This window comes from Bombyx mandarina, chromosome 23, assembly GCF_030267445.1.
Source record: "Bombyx mandarina strain Sakado chromosome 23, ASM3026744v2".
Taxonomy (NCBI): domain Eukaryota; kingdom Metazoa; phylum Arthropoda; class Insecta; order Lepidoptera; family Bombycidae; genus Bombyx; species Bombyx mandarina.
Window position 1 is genome coordinate 3,118,166 of NC_143229.1, and position 27,930 is coordinate 3,146,095.

The 27,930-nt window shown below is 37.2% G+C and overlaps 4 protein-coding genes across 4 annotated transcripts; 2 read left to right on the top strand and 2 right to left on the bottom strand.

The window, feature by feature from the left end:
- Window positions 1-3,434: 3,434 nt before the first annotated feature.
- Mms19 (MMS19 nucleotide excision repair protein) lies at window positions 3,435-14,923 on the bottom strand. The gene is made up of 7 exons (XM_028172027.2): window positions 14,606-14,923; window positions 13,809-14,192; window positions 13,098-13,447; window positions 11,014-12,465; window positions 10,118-10,384; window positions 5,245-5,412; window positions 3,435-3,975 (listed from the first exon to the last, which is right to left on the bottom strand). The coding sequence occupies exons 1-7, from the start codon at window positions 14,691-14,693 to the stop codon at window positions 3,772-3,774; spliced, it is 2,913 nt and encodes a 970-aa protein (XP_028027828.2). The 5' UTR covers window positions 14,694-14,923; the 3' UTR covers window positions 3,435-3,771.
- A 306-nt stretch (window positions 14,924-15,229) lies between these two features.
- On the top strand, window positions 15,230-16,139 carry LOC114241212 (uncharacterized). Its single transcript, XM_028171995.2, has one exon. The coding sequence runs from the start codon at window positions 15,522-15,524 to the stop codon at window positions 16,047-16,049; it is 528 nt and encodes a 175-aa protein (XP_028027796.2). The 5' UTR covers window positions 15,230-15,521; the 3' UTR covers window positions 16,050-16,139.
- Window positions 16,140-16,454: 315 nt separating this feature from the next.
- Window positions 16,455-19,392, bottom strand: Dok (docking protein homolog). Its single transcript, XM_028172026.2, has 2 exons — window positions 19,113-19,392; window positions 16,455-18,917 (listed from the first exon to the last, which is right to left on the bottom strand). Exons 1-2 carry the CDS (start codon window positions 19,194-19,196, stop codon window positions 17,364-17,366), a joined length of 1,638 nt encoding a protein of 545 aa, XP_028027827.2. The 5' UTR covers window positions 19,197-19,392; the 3' UTR covers window positions 16,455-17,363.
- A 3,706-nt stretch (window positions 19,393-23,098) lies between these two features.
- On the top strand, window positions 23,099-24,886 carry LSm1 (U6 snRNA-associated Sm-like protein LSm1). The gene is made up of 3 exons (XM_028172008.2): window positions 23,099-23,276; window positions 23,355-23,539; window positions 24,626-24,886. Exons 1-3 carry the CDS (start codon window positions 23,219-23,221, stop codon window positions 24,797-24,799), a joined length of 417 nt encoding a protein of 138 aa, XP_028027809.2. The 5' UTR covers window positions 23,099-23,218; the 3' UTR covers window positions 24,800-24,886.
- Window positions 24,887-27,930: the final 3,044 nt, after the last annotated feature.

Below are 27,930 nucleotides of genomic sequence, written 5' to 3' on the forward strand. Positions count from 1 at the left end.
CAACTTAAGATACAAATAATTCGGCGTTTGCAATTTTACGACTCCAAATAATAAACAAGCAAAATGCAACTTCCTTCTCAACTTTAAATTCAACATTTTGCTTTGATTAATTATCGGCGTAACATGGGATCGTGGTGGGATGCTAAAGCAAAATCTCATGCATGCATTCTGTACTCTCTGTAATATGCGCTCAGTTGAATTAAGTAATCTTGGTCCGTATACCACGTCCGCATAATTCAGTTTCGAGAGAATCAGTGTCTCAACGAGTTCAATCCGAAGTTTTTCACTGAGATAATTGCAGATGCGGTACAGGACCTTCAAGCGATAGAAGCAGTGGCGGACCATCTCAGTGACATGCTTCTTAAACCGGAGACCTGCGTCCATCAGTAGGCCCAAGTTACGCACCTCATATACTCTCTCAATGGGGTCATTTCGAATATTTAACCCATTGAAAGGTTGTGATGGAAGCTTAGACAATCGAGATTCATTTCCAAACACAATATATTTAGTCTTGCTGGGATTTAAGAAGAGTGAGTTCTGTTCCGACCAATTCGCCACTCTATTTAGGTCCCCTGTAAGTTTCTCAATGGCCATTGTAAACTCAGACATCTTAAAAGAGATGTACAGTTGAATGTCATCAGCATATATATGGTACTGACAATGATTCATATGACCAACAATATCTGCGCTGTAAAGGATAAATAGCAAAGGGCCCAGGATCGAACCCTGTGGTACACCATTAATGACGTTAGCCATGTTGGATCGAACATTACCCTCACCGCGACGAATTTCCACCAATTGCGATCGTTCAGTCAGATAACTTGAGAACCAACGAATGGTATCCGCACTTAAGCCGTAGAAACTCAATTTGGCAAGAAGAAGGTCAATATTCAAGCTGTCGAATGCTCGAGAGAAGTCCAGAAGTACCAGAACCGTACACATACCCCGATCCTGTGCAGCAAGGATATTATCCGTCACATCTAAGAGAGCAGTTGCAGTACCACGCGATCTCCGGAATCCTGACTGATACTCAGGCAATATGTTATGTTTCTCGAGATAGTCCGTCAGCTGTGAAGATACTACTTTCTCTAGAATTTTAGACAAGCAGGGCAATATACTGATGGGTCGGAGGTCACTGAGTGTCATGGCATTAGGCTTCTTAGGAACAGGACGAACCACAGCAGTCTTCCAAGTGTAAGGAAATATCGATGTATTAATTGACATATTAACAAGATTGGTGACAGAAGTAAGACTGTAGGGCAATGTCATACACAACATTTTAAGGGAAATATCATCAACACCCAGAGCATCCGACTTCAGTTGTTGCAAGAAGAACAATTGATTACATTAGGATTTTTTTTTAAATGATCATTAATTTGTTTAGCATCGTTAAAAATTAATGGTAGTTCATGATCTACAGGAGGTAAAATATTTGTTTTCAAATTTTTCCATAGGATAGAGGGATTATGAATCTTATTGTTAATGTTAAAATTAAAATAAGCCTTTTTCTCACTTTCTAGGGCTTTTTCCACCAACGACTTAAGGTCCTTATAATAATTCAGACTACTCTCAGTCTTACTAACAGCATGTCGTTTGTGAGCTTTATTCCTAAGTTTCATCATCAAGCGAATGTTGTCAGTAATCCAAGGATAAGAGTATGTTTTACATTTAATTGTTTTTAGGGGTGCGTGCAGATCAAACAAAGTCAATATAACCGAGTTAAAATTATTTAGACAGACATTAATGTCTTCAGAATTAAAAATTGCATCCCAACGTATTCGAGTAAGGTCACTTTCAAAAAGGGAGTCATCAATGTCCTTGAACGGCCTAACAGTGACTATGTTTGCTGGCACTTTCGGTCTCCTGCAATTTATCTCACAAGACAGGAAAGCATGGCTATTCAGATCAACAATTCGATCAACCTGACACATTTACTAGCCAAATTATGCGTACAGATAATATCAATGTGTTGCACTATGATCAGTAAAATGTGTTGGCTCTGTAATAAGTTGGTCCAAACTACATATGTGAAAAAAATCTTTCATTTTATCAGTTTTAATGTCATTATTGTTCAAAAGGTTTACATTAAAATCACCTAGCAAGACCAAACTGTTAATAATTAACTGCTGATACGGCAGATCTTGATACATTGCCCACCGTTGATGCTCGTCATCGAATTATGGCGCACAATAAGGTTCTAATGAACCACACACTAAAAACTAGACAATACTAAGGACAGATAGATCGAAAATCGAGGCATTTTCGGTGTTCTGGTATTGGCGACATATGTTACGCATTGCAAGGACCGCGCATTGAAGAAACCTGTCCAATGACAAAGAGCTCTGGACAACAGCTAGGCTGTCTGCAATCTGTTCGCGGCGCAAACTTTGCTACTTTGGTCAAACTACTTTCAAAAATCTGGACAACCTCGAAAATCTGATAGTAACTATATCGACAGGAAAAGACCAGGTGGTTGATCTCCAAGTGTTAGCAACACTGTCCGGGATACCTATACCTGAAGCACTAAAGAACTCCTAAGACGTATCTTAGGAGTTCTTGAGACATGTAGCGAAAGAGTGGTCTGAGAACACAATCAAACTAAGCGCGATCTTCAAAAATAAAAATACCGACTCGGATTAACAAAACAAACTTGAATTTTTGCATAATTTCTGAAGAAACAGCTAAGCTAAGCTAAGAGTACCTTATGTATAGTCTGCTCGGCTTTTAATAAGAAGTTAAGAGAGTTAGGATTATGTTAGGAATTTATCTTTGAGATGGGGTGCGTAATACCGAAATTCGCAGAACTGGTTTGACTGACATAGCCAAAGTGATTACTCGGAGAAAGTGGAAATGGGCCGGCCATATAAGCCTTGTAGTGACAATCGGTGGGACACAAAAGTACTTCAGCGGAGACCTCGAACTGGACGTCGTACCGTGGGCAGACAACCAATGAGGTACATTGACGACCTGCTCAAAATAGGTGATAAGGACTGGATGCAAAAGGCAATCGATCGAAAAAAATTGAGTGCATATGTAGCCACCTATACTCAGCATTGGATGGACAAAGGCTGAAGATGAAGAAGAGATTCTCTGCGATCGTTTTTGCCGGATGCGTACTACCGTCTGGCGAGGTCACAATACTTCCTACTGTATGTACTCATGACACGGATAATGGGGGGCTCATAAGGGTAATTAAGAGATATCGCGCTATTAATAAATAACCGGACTATTACTAAAATCCTCTGCATAAAACGAATAGCAGTTAGCAATAAAGATTTTATTTCACAGTTGAATAAAAACACACATAGTTATTGTCTCACGCGAGTATTAATTAGTTCAAGATAATAATAAAAAAAAAGGCATTTTAATAAAAAAGTATATTTTTAATATTTTTTTGGTGACCACACTTCCTATAGCTTCTGGGCTATCGTCGATTTTTCTTATTTTGATTTATCCATACTAAATTTATTCAAATAAAAACAACATTCACAGTCTCTCGAAGAACTTGTGAACTATCAAGAAATATTGTATTTATTTAGATATTCTTTCAGATCTGCTTGCAGGTTTTTTTTTTTAAAACCATTTTCTAATCTTCCATAAATTATCATAGCTTATTTTACAAATTATATATGTATATATGTATGTATGATTTTAACAAATTTGTTAATCTTCTAGTATCACAAACTACACAAATTTTAGATATTAAAACAAATAGTCATAACATTATTTTAAAACAACAATAATTATTGTCATTATCTCAACCCTGATTGGTTAATTAGGTTTGTCTTCGCCTGGCGCACCAATCATGAACCAGCGAGTTCTTGCTTTGACGGCCATGTTGCGTACCAGCCTCTTTTTGTCGTCAAGAGATGGCGCTAAATCAAATAAAATGTCCTGTTTGTGCGGCAAAAGCGTTGACGTGCGATACGAATTCGCAATCTCGTAAAGGCATTCTAAACTTTTTATTCTGACATCCTGCAAAAGAAAATGAATTCGGTAATTAACGATGATGCAAACGGGGATAACGTTAACAGTTCCTATTTTTAACTTCGAAGTCAGACGAGCGAGGCGAGAGAATAACCTCGAGGGGTTATTCTAGATTCACCGAACTAGTAGGTGAGCTCACGGGGCTCAAGCCGGGAGTGATGCTAACACTGGCCCTAGCAAGATTAATAGTGTAATGGTACTATGTAGGTGTACATGTACATTATTATTGTAGTATTTTTTTCTAGTATTATGAATTTTTACCTACCTATGCTGATAGCCTTGAGAGGCTATGTCAGCTTACCTTAACGTGTGTAGGTGAGCTCACGAGGCTCTAACCGGAGAGTTGCTAACACTGACCCTAGCAAGAGCAGTGCTTCGCAGAATCTACCACCGGATCGGAAACGCGACCCACTGAGAAGATCCGGCGAGAAACTCAGTGGGCTGTGTCTGAGGGTTAATTTACTCGTCGAGCCCTTCGTCGCAAGCAACGGGTTCGACGAGGACGGTGACCGATGCTTGAAGTACGAAACTCTAGTGACGCATTATATCCATATCATTATTAATTTACAAAAACAATATATCATTTAATGCAATTACCCGAATGTCTCGCATCTATAACGAACTGGCAAAGTCGTCAACTGAGTTGGATATTTGTACTTGTAGGTTAGTAACGTTTATAAAAATGTTCAAGGGAATCCTCCTATTCTCCAATTTACTATTAGTAAATTAAGTACTGTAATTGTTTGATGTTTTTGCATTATTTATAACATTGTGTACAAACTCAGCACATTTGTTTATTTAGTCGTACGCACATGGCGTATGTTGCAAGCCAGAATTTTTTTTAAATTGTTGTTAAATTTTTTTGTACCTTTTTTTTAGCCTCTAATGTGTATTATGGTCGACTGGAAGAGAATGCCCATGGCATTAAGTCCGCCTGTGTACAAGTTTTGTTTTGTGCATAAAGTATAAATAAATAAATAAAAAAAAAAAAAAAATTAATATTGTGTGCCTGATAAAAAAATAAAAAATATCATCAGAATTTCAATGCGTGTTCTCAATGGACAGCATTATTAAAACTACTTTTACGGTTTTATAATTTTCATTTTACTATTTCCACCTTTTTTTCCCTACCTAATCTTCGGTAGCCTAAAGGACGTTTATATAAGTATTTATAATAAAAACGTTTGTTGAACCTTAAAACCTTTCAATTTCCGCGGTATAAGAAGATGCAGTGGAGACAAAATTCAGCGAACTCACCATTGATTTGACGTATCTAGACAATTTCACTAGTCTCGGTAAAATGGTCTGTAAACTGCCAGAGATAACGGCGTTTTTCGCTTGCACGAAATAACATAAAACATCGATCATCACAAGGAGTAAGTCTTTGTTTTCATAGTCTAACGAATCTATCGCTATTGATGTAATCTGTAATGAAATAAAAAAATATTACTATTATTATGTTCCAAGCCAGATTTTGTTCCTTTTTACTTGTGTTTTTTATGTATGTTTTAAGCTTGCGATGTGTATTGTGTGCCTAATAAATAAATAAATATACTCACAAAATTCTAGACAATAATTTGTTTTTATGTTTAATGCCTACAATGAAGCGGAAGTAATAAATATAAAATTTACAGTAGAGGCGAGCCGTGACAAGAGTATTGTTATATATTTTTTATTACTCTTGTAGGTAGCCTATCATACGGCCCACCTGATTGTGAGTGGTTACCGTCGCCCATGGACGTCAGCAATGCCAGGGCAGCGCCAACCTGCGGCTTACCGTTATGTTCACATTGCTCATGATACGGTCCATCTGGTGGTAAGTAGTCACCCTTGCTCAAGGGCAAAGGGTGTCGGACGCTCACCAACAAACACCCTTCATATCCTTCTCTCATACGCGATGCTTAGGTAAATTATGTTACGATGATCATTTAATAGACAGCAACTTAGTTGTGCTCCTGGCATTATTGATGTCCATGGGCGACGTTAAGCACTCACCATCAGGTGGGCGATACTATTTTTTAATTTAAATAATCCTTGAGTCATAAATATGCATCGAGTATTTTTTTTTTTTTTTTTTTTTTATTGCCTTTGTAGGCAGACGGGCATACGGCCCACCTGATGGTGAGTGGTTACCGTCGCCCATGGACTTCAGCAATGCCAGGGGCAGAGCCAAGCCGCTGCCTACCGCTTAATACTCTCCATAAGCCTCGTTTGAAGAAGGACATGTCATAGCGCTCGGGAAACACCGTGGAGGGGAGCTCATTCCATAGCCGGATGGTACGTGGCAAAAAAGATCTCTGGAAACGCACTGTGGATGACCGCAGTGGCTCCAGGTAGTATGGATGAACTCTACTCCGGTGGCGGGCGGTGCGATGGTAAAAACGAGATGCTGGTATCATCTCGAACAATTCCTCAGAGCACTCCCCATGGAACATACGGTACAAAATACAGAGGGAACCGAAGTCCCTCCGCAGACCCAGAGGCTCCAAACGATCCGAGAGAATGGGATTATCGACAATCCGAACGGCCCTCCTCTGTATGGAGTCAAATGGAAGAAGCTGGTATTTGGGAGCCCCGGCCCAGAGATGGGAGCAGTACTCCACGCGAGGCCGGACTTGTGCTTTATAAAGCAAAAGTCTTTGTCCAGGCGTGAAGTACCGCTTCGCTCTGTTGAGGACTCCCAGCATTTTGGACGCCAACTTGGCTTTGCCTTCCAAATGACTCCGAAACTGGACATCGCTCGAAATGTCGACCCCAAGTATCCCGATACTCTCGGAAGGTTGCAGGGATACTCCTTGGAATTGCGGCGCCATGACAAAGGGGTCCTTCTTCGCAGTGAACGCGCAAACCTGTGTCTTCAACGGGTTGAATTGAACTAAGTTCGATTCACCCCATTTGGAGACTCGCCCCAGAGAGTTCTCTACTTCAGACACAAGTTTTGATCGTCTCTCTTGCACCACGCTCCGAGAGAGACTCTGATGGCCGATATATCGCGCATCCCCCGTGCTATCATCTGCATAGCAATGCATGCCATCAATAGACAGCATGTCATTGATATACAGGATGAAAAGCGTGGGGGAGAGCACCGAACCTTGTGGAACGCCAGCGTTAATGGTCATGGTATCAGAACAGTCACCGTCTACAACGACCGTGATGCTCCGCCCATCCAAAAAGCTAGCGATCCACTTGCAGAGACCCTCGGGGATTCCGTAAGATGGTAACTTCGATAGAAGTGCCCTATGCCAGACCCTGTCGAAGGCCTTCGCGATATCAAGGCTCACAGCAAGAGCCTCGCCCTTGCTCTCCAAGGCTTCAGCCCACCTGTGAGTAAGGTATACAAGAAGATCGCCAGCTGAGCGACCGTGACGGAAACCGTACTGTCGGTCACTGATCAGCTGGCGATCTTCAAGATACTTCAGGAGTTGTGTATTTATAATTCGCTCCATCACCTTGGAAAGCAAGGAAGTTATCGCGATAGGCCTGTAGCTCGATGGGTCCGACCGGTCACCCTTCTTGGGGATAGGGTGGACGTGGGCGGTCTTCCATGAAGACGGAACCCTGTTAGTGCAATAAGAGAGGCGATACAAACGCGTTAGCGCAGGTGTCAGCTCAGGGGCGCACGTTTTCAAAACCACTGCGGGGATGCCGTCTGGCCCACTCGACTTATGGACGTCCAGGAGTCTGAGCTCCCGCCTGACTGCACACTGTGTGAAGCAGATTTCCGGCAGGGAGCTATCACACCGGGGGATGTTCGGTGGTGTGGCACCCCCGTCGTCCACAGTCGAGTTCGAGGCGAAGAGTTTGACCAGAAGGTCAGCCTTCTCTTTCGCGCTGTGGGCCAGATTGTCATCGGACTTGCGCAGTGGTGGGAGACTAGACCTGCAGAAGTTTCCTTCTGCAGCTTTGGCGAGCAACCAAAAAGCACGGCTCCCGGAGGGATAGCTCTTCAATCGCTCGCCAACTCTAGCGACGTGCTCCGACTTCGCCTTGGCAATTACCTTCTTGTAGGACCTGGAAGCGGCGTTATATTTCCGCCTTTCCCCTGAGATGTTAGGATCCCGACGTCTCCTGGCATTATCCCATGCCACGTATGCGGACCGCTTGAGGTGTGCAGCATCCCTGCTGGCATTGTTATACCAGGGTCTGCTGCGACCCCCAACGGGCACTTCAGAGGAGGGAATAAACAATTCCATCCCCTGGAGCACCACGTCTTTAAGACGGTCCGCACAGACGTCAGGATCAGCAGAGGAAAAGCAGAACCGCCCCCATGGGTAGGATGCGTAAAATTCACGCAATCCATCCCAGTCTGCTGACATATACCGCCAAACTCTTCGATACCCGGTCGTCGTTCGACGATCAGGACGAGAGAGTGGTACGGCAGCACGAATAAGGCAGTGATCAGACGATCCAAGCGGAGCGTCGACCACCACACTGTATCCGGCCGGATCTGTGGTCAGCAGAAGGTCCAACAAAGAAGGCTCGTGCCCCTCGATATCTGGGACACGGGTGGGCTGTGTCACCAGCTGGGAGAAGCCGTAGGCCAAGGCGAAATCGTAGGCAGTCCGACCCGGGAGGTCAGTGGTTCTGGATCCCAACCACTCTTGGTGATGAGCGTTAAAGTCTCCAAGAACCACCACCTCCGCAGATGGGTACTGCTCAAGCACGCGGTTAGTCCCCTCTTGCACATGCTCAAACAGAGCTGAACCTGCATCACTGCTGTGGGACCTGTACAGGCACGCGTAGATTCGGCTACGGCCCCCATGATCTACGCGCAGCCACAAGAGGGACAGGTCCCGTTGTTCGAGGCCCCGAAGACGGCGACAACAGACATCAGCCCGGACGAATACGCACACCCCGGCTTTACGCAGGAAGTTGTGCTCCAATACGTAGCCGGGGTATTCAAGGTATGAGGTATCATCCGGAGCAGATATCTGCGTCTCCGTTAAAAAAAGCAGGGCAGGCTGCGCCGTCTCAAGGTGGTGGTGTACGGCGTCAAGGTTGCTATGTAAGCCCCTGACATTGCTGAAATCCACATTAAATGTGGAATGGGGGACCGCCTGTGAAACCCTTTTCTTTTTTTTGTCGTCTTCATGATGTTTAAGTTTTCGGAGAGTAGGATTAGGAGAGGTAGGATGTTGGAGGTGAGATCGAGGCAACACCTGAATGAAGCGCGGAACATAGTACGTGCTCGACCACGGGTTGCGTGAGAGACTGACGCAGGGCATGGAAGGGCCCCCAGTCCACTCTGCGTGCGATCGCCGGGATCCACTCCGGTCTCCGACTCCGGCACGACGACCGCACGGCAGGATTTTACACCGGTTGGCGGGACAGCTTCCCGGGGCGGAGTTTAGTAGAGACACCCGGGTTCAGGTCCCCTACTGACCGGCGGGCGGCAGCGGGTACCGTTTCACTGGGTCTCCCTATACCCCCGTCAAACAATCACGCCCCGTGAGTTCGCACGCACGTCTGCTCCGCAAGTTCCAGGCGTCACCAAGACTCAACCCCAACAAGGAAGGGGAAAGGGAAGGGATAGAACTGGCTCTCCAACCCACACGCCGGAACACAGCTAGGCTATTTGGCGGCGGACTCTAGTTGGAGGGTGGTCGCCAGCCAGTCGGACTAGGTCCTACCACCGGTTATGTTTTCGGCTCCCGTTTAGCACCACCCAGGGGTCACTTGTAGGGAATCGCGGGTTAAACCTACGGAAGCGGGAAGCACCAACCCCCCAACTTAGTACTTCATTTTGTCTGTCTGTCTACAATATTTTTTTTTGTTTCCTACCTATTCTAGTAACCCTGAGGGGTTACACTAGATTCGACGAATTGGTACACAGGTGAGCTCACGGGGCTCAAACCTGACGACGTTGCTAACACGAACCCTAGCAAGAGCGGTGCTTCGCAGAATCTACCACCGGATCGGAAACGCGACCCACTGAGAAGATCCGGCGAGAAACAGGCAAACAGAGGGTTAATTTACTTTTAATTTAGTTATTATGACTAGTGCTTGGGGTACCTAAAAGCCGTTAGTGGATCGGGAGGATGTTTACAATGTTATCAAAATAATAACTATAAGTGACTATTACACATCTTTCGAATGTCAGGTAGCTATGCAGGTAATAATAAAAACATACCTTTGTAGTCTCATTATTAAGTACACTTTTCGGAGTCTTCTCAAATACATACGCCCAACTAAGAAGATACGATTCATTCGCTGCACCTTCTAGAGGCGGCAACTTGTGGGTTAGCTTCGCGAAATTCTGGAACATTCTTTGCCTGTACAATAAACTGGTCCGGCAGTGTTGCCTGCTCGATAAATAATTAGGGCTGTCAGACATTATCAGTTTGATAGCTTCAGATCCTTGTTTACTGTATTGTGTATTAGATAATGTATTTACAATCTGAAAAATAAAGATTTCACAATAGTTTCAATTAGCAAAATTGGTCATTGGTGAAGATTAATAAAAATCATATAAATTTCGCCATTATTCCAATATCCGGAAGTCGTCGTGGCTTAAAATATGAGACAGGTGGTGTATATACTATGCTGGGGGGTGGTACCTACTATTTTTTAGGGTATACATACTCAACATAATCAAATCAATCAAATATATAATTTTTTTATTCAACATAAATGAAAGTACACACGTCTTGTTCAACGTCAAATTATGAGAGCTCAGGTTACTTCTCGGAATAATGTAACCTCAAAATCTGCCATAAAAATAAGTTACATAGTCAGTTTTTCTTAATAACTCGGTCAACCTTACAACTCAAACAAATATATTTTTCTGGTGGTAGGACCTCGTGTGAGTCCGCACGGGTAGGTACCACCACCCTGCCTGTTTCTGCTGTGAAGCATGCGTTTCAGTTTGAAAGGTGGGGCAGCCGTTGTAACTATACTGAGACCTTAGAACTTATATCTCAAGGTTGGAGGTGCATTTACGTTGTAGATGTCTATAGGCTCCAGTAACCACTTAACACTAGGTGGGCTGTGAGCTCGTCCACCCATCTATGCAATAAAAAATCTTACCTTTTGGAGCCAAAACAGAAATGTATCGCTGCCTCTTAAAATCAAAGCTTTTGTAATCCATCCATATAACAGAATCAACTTAGGACACAACTCCTCATCATCTTTACTACAATTCGTCAAATAATTCTTTAATAATTCATAAAAAAGCTCAAACTTTTGACCAAATTCAGCTTTGTTCAGAAAATGTGCCACTAAAATGCAGGCTTTCGTTCTGACGCTGTCCAATTCACTATTCAAAGCTAACTTTAGAGATAGCTTCATTATATCATCAAAACTCGATTCATATACGGTCTGATGAACAGATATGTACAAACTTTCTAAAATTAAATAATATTTATCATTATATTTACATTTATCTAATATATTATCTGTGTGTTTTGCTAGTAAATTTCTTTGTTTATCAGCTGGTAAGCTTGCAATTGTATTTGCAATTAAAACAAAACCATTTGACACATCGACAGAATTATTTATCTCTCTTAATATCCATTCAACGACTGAGTCCACCAAGCCATGATCACTATCAATTTCAGTTAATTTTTTCTCTGTAAACAAACTTACATCTGACATTGATTCGCTCAAAGCTTCAATCACTTTAGGAGCCTCATCGTCATGCGCTGACACTACCTTTAACATTTCCTCTATTATGACTTTAGTGAATTCATCGATACTGGCTAAATTGGAGAGCAAATTCAGGCTTTTGATCAAAGCAGTTTTGTCTTGCGTCAAATTTTCTATATCACATCTTCCTGTGACAACTAGCTGCATTATTATTTCTGGATATTTTTTCGCTATTGCGTGAATAGTCTCAATGCTGACTTTCAAAAGTTCATCATCTTGAGAATGTTGAACATTGTACATTAAAACCTCAACAAAAGGCACTACGAGGTCTGTTTGTAAAACATTAATCACTCTAATTAATGTTCTAAAGCCGGCAACTTGGAAATCTTTAATCGGTTGACTGACAACCGTCAAACACAACTGGGGTAATTCATTCATTTGAACCGCTGTTTGTTCCAGTACATCCCAATGTTTGGCCAAATCATACAGATCCCCTAAAAAGTCCAGACTAGCGATCTGCAATTTTGGAGACGTTTTAAAATCGTAATAAGCTAATATTGCCGGTATCATGCTTTTGGTTATTATAGCACATGATTCTTTGGAACCATTCGCAGCTGTTAGTAGAACTTTGGTTGCATGTACAAATTGGGCTACAGTGGTGGCTTCCGCAACTGCTGTTTGCATGGATATAAGAATTCCTTTGACGAAATTTTCGAATGCTTGGTCTGTGTTAGCAGTCCTTGATAGTATTGACACTAAAGCGGATAAGGCCTCGTGTGCCGCAAATTTCAGTTCTTCATCGGCTTTGTGTGATATTTCCCTTTGGATTGATGACCATAATGTTTTCAGAAATGGAGTGTATGATTCAGGTTTGAAAATTTTACAACTATCCGTCTGGAATTGAAAAATATAATACTAATTAGACATAAATGCAAAAAAAAATTATGATTTTAATAACGTCAAAATTTCATTGCTGTTAAATATTTATTATTTAAAGCTATAATATGTTAACTGGTATTTCAATGAAACCAAATCTATTAAATACAAACTATAAGGAAACAGTCACTTATCTAAAGTCATATTATATATTATTTAAATTGTGGCATCAATACACTGCGATTGTCATGATGTTTACTGGTGGTAGGACGTCTTGTGAGTCGCATGGGTAAGTACCACCACCTTGCCTATTTCTACTGTGAAACAGTAACGCGTTTTGGTTTGAAGGGTGGGGCAGCCGTTACACTGTAGAAACTGGAACCTTAGAACGTTAATTTCAAGGTAGGTGGCGGCATTTACGTGTCTATGGGCTCCGGTAACTACTTAGCCCCAGGTGAGCCGTGAGCTCGTTCACCAATCTAAACGATAAAATAAGAAATTTGGTGATGTGTTGGTTCTCTGTCAATTACTCATTACTACTACTTCTATATACAATCAAACAAAATATCTAGACATTCCTAATTTAGTTGGTCCTAAGCATGATATTAGACTAATAGACCATTAAAAACACAATTTAGAGTGAAACTAACCAATAGTCTCAATGAATCAAGTTTGGCCAACCTTAAACTTGAATCTAACTTCTCAACCAATAAGACCAAGCAATGTTCTGCAAATTCTGGTATTGCACACAAACAAGGACTTAAAGCTGTAGCCAAATCCTGCCTTGTAACTGGTGCTGGGTCATCAGGAGCGGGATGGAAATCAATAGGGTAATAACAGGAAATAACTTCAAACATTTCCTCGACTAAATGCCCCAGTGGTATTTCACGTATGAATTCTGGTAGGAAATTAAAGAGAAAGATCAGGTTTCTCGGATCTCTCTCTCCATCCATTGATGCTATGAAACCATATACGAAATCTGGACCAAAAGATTTCATATCTGTAACATTAGATAAAAATATTTTATAGGTAATTAATTACATTCATTTTCAAGTATAAAACAGCTGAAATACATCCTACTCATATCTCAATGTAAGTGGCATGATTAAAGTTGTTGTATTTTTACACTTTGATAACTTCTTCAAATCCGAAGACACATAAGATTGCAGCTCATAAAAATGAAGCATACTGCTACACTATTTTGACTGAGCCAAAGGCTATTACAATTTACTACTGCAACTTATGTTCCATAATATATTTATCTATACATCATCATCATCAATAATTAAATGATTGATATTTCAATATGAACACTTTCATAACATCAATTGTATATATCTGTAATTTTAGAACTTACTTACATTTTATATCTTTTTCCATCAACTTCTTAACAATAAAATAAATATTATACCGATCCTGTCTTGTTTGGGACTGACAATTAACCTCTCTGAAAAGCAACGAAAAAAACTCTCCACTAGTTTCCATATCATAATTCTTCATTTCAATAATAGCTGAAAAACCTTGTAAGACTGCCGGTATTACTCTATGATTATCTTTTAACCGGTCAATATAAAATTTTGATATGAATTTAACTTGTGACACAGTTAAATAGTCTCTCGGTAGCTCTGTGAGGATTTTTGTGAAGAATCTCATTCCTTTTTCACGACTTTCTGGTTCTTTATTAGTTAAAATACCCTCCATGTTTTCAACTAAGGTTATTAGGTCTATATGTTGGGATATTATATCTGAAAAATAATTCATGATATGATGTACTCCATTTAAAAGTATTTTTCTTTTTTATTTAACATTATTTTAATAAAAAGTGGTAGAGCTATAGAAGCAAGTGGATGTTACATATATGGCTCTAATACATTTTTTAGAATAAATTACAAAGTTAAGGTTTTATAACAACATAATAAAATTTTATTTTATTTTCAATTTATATTAGTAAGCAAAGCAAAAGAAGATTTTCCAATGAAATTAGTCTTATTTTCGACTTATGTGACAATTATGCAGACAGGAAATGAACAAGAAAAGCTGTGTAAATAATCATTTGTTTTGTAAATACATTGTGATTTAATGGTTAAAATGTAGGTATAATTTGACTGTTTCACTAATAAAATGGAAAAGAAATCTTAAGAAAACAAATTTCACATACCAGTAACTACATTTTGCGTTTGATCAAATATTTCATTGTTATTTATTATTTCCTCCGCAAGTTCAGGTTTGAACCAAATCGAATTCATGGTTGATTTACAAATAGGATCAGTTTAAAATTACATTCAAATAGCTTTTACTGGTCATACAACCTAAAATTTCATCAGTGATCTTTTGACTTATGTATAGATTGAAGAGTGAACACTAAAATTTTAGTTTCAAATTTATTGGGACGTTCCTAGGTCAATGTGTAAATGTTTCCAATCAGATGATTCTTGAATGAAATTTAAGGTTATATTCCACTTGACATACGTCAATATTAAACTTTTTGATTTATTTTTCCCGACAGACGGTTTCATACTTCAGTGCAACAGACTATTGGGTTCTTACTTAAAGCCCTACTCCAAATACGTAAAATTATTACTTTAATAATAATAAAGAAAAGTTATAAAATATGTAGTTATACTACGCCTAAGCCAAATAAATATTAACAAATCCATCTTTGTAATATTTACATTTCACAAAGTTCTACATCAGTAATCCCAGTTCCCAGCAGTTCCAGTTCCCAATTCAATATGCATCGCTTAGTTTCCGCGAGTGGTATGTGCGATATTTTATCTAATGTCTCCCGCCGCTTGGACGAACTATTAAACAACCCAAAGTGCTTCGAAACTTTATGGAAATTCATTAAAAACACAGTGATAACAATATAATTATTGTGAAATGAAGTGATGAAGAAACAGAAAAAACTGATTTGGCTTAAAGGACTTTGTTTTCAAGCCAGTAAAAATTTATAAAAAAAAAAAACAGCTGAACGAACAAATACTATTAAAAAGCATGTTAAATAATTACATTATAATATTATTATTGTGAAACTTGTAATAATTTTTACTTTGAGTTTAAAAGGGAAAATTAAGATGACTACTAGAACTTTAATAGATTTCGTTGTGAAATTCCACAAACCACGTTTACTCAACAACATTGTTTATTTCCCTAGCAGTGGCAATTCATTCTTCGGAAGGCGTTTATTAATATCAGCGGCTCCCCTATCAACTTCAACTCCAAAAATACAGTCTCCGAGGCTTTTCAGCACGACAACAACAAAGTTAAATGAAGTTTTATCAGCAGAACAGAAGAAAACTGAAGGAAAATTCCAACTAATGTTTACTTGTAAGAAATGTAACACAAGAAATAGTAAAATTATTACGAAACTGGCATATTACAATGGTGTTGTTATAGTGATATGTCACGGATGCGAAAATAAACATTTGATAGCAGATAACCTTAATTGGTTTTCGGATATGGAAGGTAAAAAAAACATTGAAGACATCATGGCTGAAAAAGGTGAAACAGTACAGAAAATAATGTCCACAGACCTAGAATTCATTGCTACGGAATTAGTCAAAGAAGCAGATACTCCTGAAAAGGCCTTATTTCTAAAATAACATTTTGTTTTTCATTGCTATTATCTTTTGAAATTGGTATTTTTCTTGTGTAATTTTGATGTGATATTTAATTAAATATTTGTTATGTTACTTTTTTCTTTTTTATTTCTTCTAATGAACCTAATTTGTTTTAATCATAAGTTGTAAGTAACATTAATTGAAAAAAAAGGCATGTTTATTAGCATGCATTCTACTATGAAATAGCTATGAACACAAGTTTCGAGAATAGTCAACCATAAAAAATACATTTTTAACCCATCTCATGTCTCAATTTTGGCATTGATATTATTATATCTTTGACTCTTGTAATGACTTAATACCAGCATAGTGGTGAAAAGTCTGTCCTACAATATTAATAAAAAACTTGTATAATCACAACTTCCATTGTTGAAAAAAATAAACAAATTTTAACAAATCTATTTTATTGTCTTAGTCTCTTAAGTTTAGAAGATCACAAAAATATGGCTTAAAAATAGAAATAGAAAATGTATTTCAAAAATTCCTTTAATACATGAAAATTTATAAAAAATATTTTAGTAAAATCTTACTGAATGTACTTAATACTTTAATATTACCTTAAATAGATAAAAAATTCTCAAATGTATATTGGCACCATATGGTAATCACTTATTTAAGAGAAAGAAGTGCTTTCAGTAACTTTAAAACAGACTACATAGATCATAATTAGCCTTTCTGACAATTTAAAAGATGGTTCTTGAGTTGAGAAATGAAAAAGGTTATGTATTTTTTTGGTCAGGCCAAATTAAGGTTAACAATCGGTTAGCACTTTCAATAACCCTGCATCATTCTTCTTCAAAATTTATGTACTATATTATTTAAAAAAATTAATAATTGTTCTTTTACTAAAAACATATCTTTCCCATAATATTGTATAAATTCTACATATACAAGGCACAAGAATTGCTTAACAATAATCTGTAATAATAAAATGCCGACAGAATTAACAAGCATGACTTTTAAAAAAACCGTACTTTAAGCAATCGTAATTGCATTATGAATACAGTACGTTTTCAGTTTATTAACAGTTAACTCACTTCTTAATCATAGATTTGCAGTAAGCTTTCAAGCTCCTAGTTGCCTTTAAATCTAAAAATTAAAACACACTGCACGATTAATATATCAGATCCTTAATTAAATTAATAGAATGTATAAATGGAATGCAATACGGATTACAGTCTCACAATAATTTCGATTACAATTGGCCTAAATAATTATGTCACTTATCAAAGTAATTTTCTAACAGAAAGGTGATTAAATGTATAAACATCTAGAAATCAGTCTTGTTTAACTGTGTCATACTCGTTTTGAACGGCTCACAATAGCATAGTCTATTCCATTACAATTGTTGTGGTTTACTTCATCCAAACCTACTTGGTTCTGTAAGACTTGAACCTGAGCTGCAGTTGGCACTTGCGGACCAGGAGTATTAGGCTTTCTGATCATGCCATACCCTAAGTGAGAATCATCAGCCAATCTTGCTGTTTGCATCACATTTTCAACTTCATCATAATCATTCCACGTATCTTTATGTTTGGCCTCACTCAAAGTCAACGTAGTGGGACGGGCTTCGATTTTTTTATAGCCTGAGGACTTATTCAATTTACTTGTAGAACCAAAGTATTGCAATCTATCGTAGTTTTCATCTTCAGGATCTACAGCAGGACTAGGTAGGAGAATGATTCTTGAAGATTCTGCTCCAGTACTGTTCAAGTTGTCCTGTGATCTTGATATTAGTTTTAAGCATTGTGAACTATCACTTAGATTAGGTGCAAATTCTTGGTGATCCGGATCTTCAATTCCAAATGTTCTCCATGCTTCACTGCGTACTTCTACTTTGTCATATGGCACTGTGGGGCTAAGATCTCGTTTCACTTGATCAATAGGCTCGTAGTTGTCAAGTTTCTTATATCTACCAAAATCTGTACATTCATCATTACTGTTTACTTCCTTATTTACTGGTTTAAGAAGGTTGATAATCTTACGCGGCGGTTTCTGTGGTTTGGGTTTAAGAGCTGGTTTCGGCATTAATAAAGGCACTATATCTCTCTCAGTGCAAATACTCTGCTGACTTGATACTGATGTTGTTTTAAAAGACAGAGAACTCAAATTTAAATCATCTGGTCTTGCAGCCACCAATGGACTTCTCGAACCAGGAAATAGATTTGCACTGGATTGAATATTAAATTCACTGTGTTCTGGGCTATTCAAATTTTCACTACCAATCATCTGTTTCATCGTTTTCATTTTTAATGATAAACATTTATATATCTCTGATTGATTAGGATGCTCCAAGTGGAAGATGCCCTCACCAGTATCACATTTCCTTCCAGCTTCAAAAGTAAATTTACCCTGTCTATATCCATATCTCCTTATATATCTGTATGGCCATGTAGCATACAACTTGTTATCATTTACGTCTCTCAACTCTATGGCAATGGATGTAAGAAGAAGTAGATATCTAATGGGCTCAAAACCACATCTTGTTGATGCATCTGATGTACACATTTTTACTGAGAATATACCCTCACCGGATGAACAGTAGAGATCATTGTCTTCATCACAACTTATAGGATTGGAATCTCTACCTCTAAAAGCCACCGATTGCAATGCTGTAACCCATTCCAATGTTTCAGGTTCAGATGGCGCACATACTTGTTGTGTAGCAGATTTTGTAAGTATTGTTATAGTATTTGGACTAGAATGAGTTATTTTTATGCAATTCTCGAGCGTTATTATTTTCGGTATGGCACCAGTGGGGACTTCGTCCTTACTATCGTATATTTCGAGCCTTTCAATACCCTGTTTGCTGGCATTGAAAAGTATGCAATATTTTTGTTGCCAAGTTTTCTGTAAGCCACATAAAATTCATTATTACATAAAGAAATCTTGGATTAAAAACAATGATTCGTATTTGAAAAAAAAAGCCAAATACTTTCATTGTGAGTCATAATCAGTTTTTATGACCGCGTGCTATGAAAAATTACGTGTTTAGTTCACATTGTTAAGTTAATAAGATTATTAATGAATCAATTATTGTATTACCTTTTTTGGAAATTTGCTAAACACATTTCCACCTGCAGGGGGAAATAGTAAACAACCGGATTTGATCTCATCGTCTTGTTCCATTTTACGACTTATTACAAATACAGACAATAACTATATAAAAAGCATTTAAATACCACACACAATCTAACAGTCAGCGTACCATATCACTTCGCTTGATTTTATCCTCGGCAATAAATAATATTTCAAAAAAAATTAAATAAAATTAATATCGTACGTGAAAGCTCGAGTTAGTTTGATTGATTGACAGTGACAGAATAGTAGTGGTAGTACTATTTTTCCAACTGGAAAGGCAGATGTATCATACCATACAGCCTACTCTTTTTTTCTTTTTTTTTTAAATGTTAAAAGTGAAATGAAATGAAGTTGATTAATTGGGAACATCGAATATTAATCAATTGGTATGAATTTCAATGAAATGATATGCGATGAAATATAATCTCAGTAAAATGGTGGTTATTTACTGAGACTTTTTCAATAAACTTTTTGGAGGTTCCCGAGAACCTACGTCCAGCGGCTTTGTTTCATTTTACAACATTTGTGCACTTTCACCGATATTAAAAAGTTAATAAATAACCGTTATTACACATTTAAACCTAAAGAAATACGACATAGACAAAATAAAACAATTCACACAACTTCGCTCCTCGCGTTCCCGCCAAAAAGTCTAATAAGACAGTGACAAGTTTCTGATGGCAAAGCTTCTCTAAATTACCTACATATTTTGACATTAGAAACAAAAACATATAAACTGTCAAATTAAAGCTTTAATAGGGTATTGATGGCCATTGAAAATAAATTTCACCATTATAAGTACAGTTAAAATATTTGTGCGGCATCAATTATTTTTTATACAACAGATATGTTATCTTCATAGTAACTGACTCTTCAAATCTGATCGCGCCATATATATCTACATACCTACCGATATAGTGCACACACATGTTGAGAAGTAGCATTAAATGAAAAGTACAAAAGATGGGATAAGCGCGGGAGTAAAAAAAGATAGCTATAATTGGAACGATTGCACTTGTTATATTATTAATAGATTTGTTTAGACGCGACTAAAGACGAAACGTCCCAATTAGCCTGTTTTCGAGTTTTCACTTGACGTGCGCTTGAAACATATCTGCTTCTTTTTACATATAAAATATCATTGTGCGGCATGAATAAATGTGGCGTGTAGCACAATGAAAGTTGCTGTTGACGGTTAAATTTTGAAGGGATTGGGTTCTGTAGGTGATGAGGGGCTATTTAAAAACACACTGCTTCATTATAATTATATTGCAGATAGCTTGAACACTTTTACACCATTATAAATATATTATCTTTATATTTTTTATAAAACTATTACATGTTTCTCTTGCCGTGTCTAGATGAGAAGTTCCACGGAATAGATAAATAAGGTTGGAATGGTAATGTAGGCGGGGCAAGCGTGCCACAGTTATGATTATACAAACATAACTCGACCGATTCTTTCATTCACCGCGTTTAGTGCGCTTCGGAATACTTGGGCGAACAGATCTCCGCCTTATAGTGCCGTGTTGTGCAATTATAACTTGTAAAACAAAAAATGAGACCTCAAGTATAGAGCGAGGAGGTATATCTTTCGATCGGTAAGTCGAAATTACCATTTAATTACAATATTATTTGTCTAAAACATAAAAATATACTGAGCATTATGAAATTCCAAACATTAACAATATTATTGCAGCAAGTTATAAATAGCATACATTACGCGATGTGTACTCGCCCAATGAACGCAATGACCAAGTCAGCTTCCAATGTACTACATGCATTGCGTTCTCTACACTTCAATCTTTGAAATTTCGGCCTTTGCCCTGATTGACCGTGGTGCAGTTTGTCGATAGTGAGGTGACCATGTGGTGAAATAAAATCATCGACAGAATTCTCGACTATATTTACATTTGACATGGATAATTTTTGCATTATTTTATATTTAATTAATGATACCTAATATATTCTTAGTGAGACGTATTTTGAGTAAAATAAATATGTATTATTATTATTGAATTATTATCATTGAATTAATGTGAAGGTATAATATAAAGGGACATGTAAACCTCTCATTTACGGGTATTTACTATATTGTCTAAGACGTATTAAAATCTAAGTAAAATGCTATTTGACTTATGCAGTAAATTAAAAATTTTAGGTTTCCTAAAGAACCTAACGCCAGGGAACAATGGATTGACGTGACAGGTAGAGGAAACTGGAGACAAAGACGAGTACTATTTGCTCTAAACATTTTACTGAAAATGACTTTACCATAAAAAAATCAGAATAGACTTAGTTTTGAAAAATTCATTCGCAATTAATAGCAAGCACCAACTGCTTAACAAATACGTTTTATTCCAGCGACAGTGACTATTTGTAATTAATAAAAGTAAAATAGTTTTCTTTTTCAATTTCTATTTCATGTTTCATTTTCTCCATTCATTCATCAGATAATTTATCGATAAAGAATATCGATTTTATCAAGCACTAGCGTGTATGAACATTTTTATTGCCTTTTTGCGTGTGTGAGTGTGTATGCCTACGGGTGTTTTGTGCTAGTTTGCGAACGAATATCAGTCCTGAGATGTATGTGTGGGTGTTTTTGTTGTGTGCGAAATACTTGTAATCACAGTGTGTGTATGTGTAGAAATTAAAATAGTGGGGATGAAGCGGCGACACTGGTTCTAATACAAAATTAGAGCAAAGGCCTTTCCAACCTTATTTATCTATTCCGTGAGAAGTTCTAACATTTTCTTAGGAGAATACAATCATCTGTTTTTTAAAATAATTCTAATATTCGAAATCTGTAATCATGTGTCAAGTGTTGCCTGCCATTACATTTATATTCAAACTCCAACAGTTGCAATTATGAAACTTTTTGCCAATAAAGCTAAGTGTCAAGTAGTGTGAATTGATTTATTTTGTTGATTTAGTTGTACCTCTTTTTTTTTTTTTTTTGGTCAGGAGGAAATCGCCGGACTTCCGCCCTCCACTGGGGACGGCGGGCGGAGCATGTCGGAGTCGAACCGACTAAAACCTCCTGTCGCTCAACAAGCAACGTCCAAACCTCACATGAGACAGAACTCATGAAAAGGCAAAGTGAAGTGTTTAGTGCGAAGCACATCTCTCCCATCACCCTCCCCCTCGGGACGCCGGACTGGCGGTCGTCGGCGCCACGACCACCAGCCCTCTCGGTCGGCAGGCTATCCGGAGCCCGCCTAGATGGCGCCGGTTAGAGTGAGCTATCCTACGGAATACCCCGCTGGGTCAGAACCAGCGTGGGTCGAGGATAGCCGGCCTTCCATCACCCGGATGCTCTTGCGTAAAACGCGTGCAGAGCAGCTTGCACGACGTCTTCTTAGGTCCCCCTCGCCGGTCCCCAGACCGACATATGAGGGGGACCCGAAACACTTAGAGGGCCAGGGCTTGGGCGAGATCCGCCTCCCTGGCCCCCGCTCGGCGGCGGCGGGCTTGCGCGTCTCTAACGTGCCCCGCCGCCTCCTTCTGCGAGATGGTGCACTCACAGAAGTCGAGCATCGCCTTCCACGACTCGTCGTCGCCGAGCATCGATGCCACAACACTCGGCAACGACAAGTCGTTTCCTATTTTTGCGACCTCAGGCTTAAACAATTAGTATCTGCAACAAATCTGAGAAAATGGAATATAAACGTTGGGCATGACTTCGATTATAAATTCTATAGAACTATCAATAATTCTTTACCATTTTATTGAGATTTTAAATTACTTCTATCATATATCCAACAATTTTTATTAACTCATTTTATTATCTCCTTTATTTCATATCTTCTCATACAACTCCATGTCGTTATTAACATCTTTTTTTAAATATATTTCTATTCAGTTCTCGCGCAAAGCAATAGAATAATTTGCTTCGGGTCTGTCTTTTAAAGCACATGCTTGTATGAAATAGTTCCCTCTGCTTGTCTAATGGACGAATAAAAGATTGACAGAATTGACATCAAAATTAGCAAACTTTCGAAATTTCGCTAAAATTATAAATTTTACTTTATTTTATGAATAAAATTGAATAAATACCATCAATTAAAATGTCTAGTAATACAAACCCTTTAGCTGGGACGGCGCATCTTCTCGACGAATTAGACAGTAGGTGCCCACTATTCGAACCTGTGCTTCCTTGACTGTTTATTTCAATACAATGTAACCGATTATTATTTTGTAAAGAGAAACTAATGGTGTTGCTGCGTGACGGAAGGACGCTAATCGGCTATTTGCGCTGCGTGGATCAATTCGCTAATCTAGTGCTCCACAAGACAATAGAACGAATACACGTTGGCAAAGAATACGGTGATATTCCGAGAGGCATTTTCATTGTTAGAGGAGAGAATGTTGTTCTACTTGGTGAAATAGTATGTATAGCTATTTTGATTATTAAAATGTTATTAATCTTATGTTGTAATACTATTATTCATAAGACTAGCCATTTGGGACTATTACTACAGCTTACATTTTTTCTGTCCTTAGCAGTCTTACCTTCTACTTATATCCAATTTAGTCCAAACATTTTTTTTAACCTGTCTTGCTGCCAACCTTATCAGCACAATGAACTGACAGCTTATGTAGGCTAAAGTGAATTGTAAACTTAACTACAACATTGAAATATATTCTAAAATATTTATTATGGCAAAATATTTATTTCTGTATTGCTAGCTCTAAACTCAGAGTTGTGTGAATATTTGAAATGTTACTATGTTTTAGCAATAACTGTAATTGCAATGCAATAGAGTTATTACCTTATTATCATACTTTTATTAACTTGCAATGTTAGGGTTCTATGTATATTGGTTAATATGTAATTTAATCTTTGAACATAATTTTCACAGACTTTAAGATGTCTGATTAATTAAAAAATTTGCACATGCATTATGGACTGATAAGAATACAATAATTTCATAACTTTGCTCTTAAATTTTTACTTAGTCTGACTAAATAGTTAGTTGGGTTTGCAATATAAGCATGTTTTTAGTTTAGTTTTTAAATTACAGTTGTTTTTTCAATGAGACCAATATGTGACCTCGTGTCTCAAGCCCAGTAACTGGCAGTCATAGAGATATTTGTGTAACATAGTAACTACCTATCATGAAGTGAGCTGAGTTTATTTGCATTTCAATAAAAAATAGAAATAGTTATAGATACTAAAAGAACAGGGTGATATGGAAACAATAAGTACTTGTAATATTTATTGATGGTAACAATGAAGTTAGTGCTACTATTTACTGTATTAAAGTAAAACTGGTAAAGTTTTTGAGAAATAAGTACAACAATAATAGAACAATTTAAAATCAATAAAGACATAACCACTTGTTGATAACCAATGTCTAAGAATTTATTAATCATAATATTAAAATATGGTTTCATTTTGAACTTTAATCGCATATCAAAAGTAAAATAGATAACATTAAAAATACTATTGAATTAACATATTTCTTTTTTAGGACAAAGACAAAGAAGAAAAACTTCCTCTAACGGAAGTCTCAGTAGATGAAATACTAGATGCTCAAAGAAGAGAACAAGATGCGAAGATTGATCAACAAAAATTGTTATCAAAAGCTTTAAAAGAAAGAGGGCTTAATTTACTAGCAGATCTTGGACACGATGATATGTTTTAAGTTTTCGGAAATATATTAAAATTTATATTTGTTAAAAGGCTGTAATAATGTGAACTAAAATTATTATAATATTGATTTTTTTTCTTTTCTGTGGCTTTTATTTATTTGTAATTTTACTAATTACATAAATTAAAGGGGATGGCCCATTTTCGGCCCAAAGCGGACAATAGATTATAGAAAAAATACTTAGTGCATTAATTTTGTCATAAATAAATATGCATTTACTTTCTTGCAAATAAGCGCCACTATAGTTTACAATAAGTAGTTTAAAAAAAGTAACTCTATTGAAAAAACAAGGATTTTTATTTTTGCGGGAAAAATATTGCCAGCTTCAAATCCTTTTACGTATGAAGTAAATATTTTGAGTATATAAATAAAACATATAAATAAATCATTTTAAGTATTATCATTAATCAAACGATTTTAATGGATTTTATGCACATAAAATAACATCGAAGACATACCCATTAGACTTTAACTTGTAACTATACTTGAGACCTTAGAACCTATATCTCAAGGTGGGTGGCGCATTTACGTTGTAGATGTATGTGGGCTCGAGTAATCACTTAGCAACACCAGGGTGGCTGTGAGCTCGCCCACCCATCTCATCATCATCATCATCATTTCAGCCTATCGCCGTCCACTGCTGAACATAGGCCTCTCCAATAGATTTCCAGTGCGACCGGTCCATTGCCACCTGTATCCAACGAGACCCAGCGCTTTTTACTAGGTCGTCGGTCCATCTAGTAGGTGGCCGTCCCACACTGCGCTTGTCAGTACGTGGTCGCCACTCCAGGATCTTTCTAAGCAATAAAAAAAACTTTACTAGTATTGTTATTTAAATATGTACAACTAAAACAAAAACATAAAAAATAATGTGTACTCGTAAAAAAAAGATTAAGATATAAATCAATTATCGGTTATTTAAAAAATAATCGATATATGAATTTCATGTAATTATTTTTCTTTATACTGACAACACTGAATTTAATCTGACTGACTGACACTTCGCTTGCTGCTTGTGGTGTTGTGCTTGCGTACAAAATGGATGTGTTTTGATTTTTCTTCGATTTATTTTACTTTTATCAATAACGTTTCATACTACGACTAAAAAACATTGTGTGAATTGTGGTTTTACCCTGACCGAGATTTAAAACCGTGTATATGCTCTCCTTTGCTATTTTTAGATGATACTAATTGTGTATGAAGATGAAGAAAATATAGATATTTAAAGAATTAAGTGTGTTTTTATACCCTATTGGATAAAAATAAATTAGGAACATCTTAAACATTAAGAAAAGAAAAGTTCTTGAAGTATCTCACAATCCGACACTTATTTATATAGAAAATTAACCTCAAAACGAGTTTTTATTTTTATTATATTTTTTATAATAGTGGCGTCAATTTCAATATATTTTTTAGATATCCAATACATTTAAGAATTTGAATCAGTACATTTTTATAGTAATATTTGATGTCCATCTTGGGCCTAGCACACTATGGAGAGTGGGCAATCCCCTTTAGGTTAATATAAAAAAAAAAAAAATTCTGTTTTGGTTACACAATCTGCAAATCTCTTAGTGAATTTAAATGATATTTTGCAAAGATAGGAATTTTTGTAACATAGCGCTTTACCTGGTTGAATGTTGAGAATGAAGTGTCAATTATTTTGTATAATGCCCTCTGGCAGGAAAGCATGACTGATTCCTTGCCAAAATATACAATCATGTCACAAAAATCACACTATAATTTTAGTGGACGGAGTGGATTGGTTTGTATGTTAGAGGCGGTCACAATAAGAGGGCTATCGTGTCTTACCGCTTTTTCGTAGAAACATGTCCCCTAGTGAATGTTCTGAATTTACGACACAAACCCTGGTTTCCTTCTTTTCTCATCTACTTTTTTATTGTCACCCTACCGGACTAGTGCGTGCACTACTACTTTTGCTGGGAGACAGACTTCACTCAATAGATTCGAATCAAAGGATTTACAGCAGATAGTCCGAGAGCTGGTACCAATTTTTGGGTAGGTATTTGAGGCAAGCTGAAAACTTGTCACATACCTCTCCTATTATATTCCAACACGGAATTGCAGACCTGGCTGGTGAGTAGCGGGGCTAAATCAACCCCTACATTTTTTTAAATATTAATTTTTTTTCGCCAAAAATATATTTGAGGCAATACGCAATTTATATATGCTGCAGTGTAATACTTAATAAATACGAAAAAAAATAAGCCGGACAATTTAATCGGGGTTGTAACATTACCAGACGCGTGCAAAAAAATTTGCAAAAAATTATAAAAAATGTTTTTGAGGCAGCTTGAAATTTTAATGGAGTGTTATTTATAGCTAAAAAATAAGATTCCCAAAAAGACAGATAATTTCGGTAGGGCTTTCTACCTGCCAGGTGATCAAACAAATAATGGATGGGTACGGGCCTGTACTGCTATAGACAAGCTGTAGTGTACCACTGAAGAAATATTATATCTTTATAAATCCAGTTTTGCGATTTTATATTTTAATCATTGGTTTTTTTAATACGTAACCCTTATTAATTTTAAGATGAAAAAGTTTTAAATTTCCGTATAAATTTTGACTTGGAATACTGTCAGAGAAAAAAAAAACAATTTTCAGCTTTGAATGTAGGGGCAACAGTATGAATTCTGTACAAAATTTTTTTTTTTTTTTAATTCTCTTCAAAAAACAAATATTTTTACGGAAATATCAAATATTTAAACAATTCAGTACGTTTAAATTCGCATTAAAATTGGCAAAATAACTAATTTTTTAAGATAAAAAAGAAATCACAAAAATATGTCCCAAAATCAATACAATCACTTTTATGCAAAATGTATTTAGTACAAATTCAGAAAATTTTATATTTTTTACTCCGAAATTCTAACTAGAAACCTCATGGGTTATTGTAAGTCACGTGGCCTCGCTAGAGCCAATAGTAACGCGGCAAGCAAGAACGAAGACAGCTGTCGATATGCGCTCTCTCTCACACTACAGCTTGTCTATAGCAGTACAGGCCCGTACCCATCCATTATTTGTTTGATCACCTGGTAGGTAGAAAGCCCTACCGAAATGATCTGTCTTTTTGGGAATCTTATTTTTTAGCTATATATAAC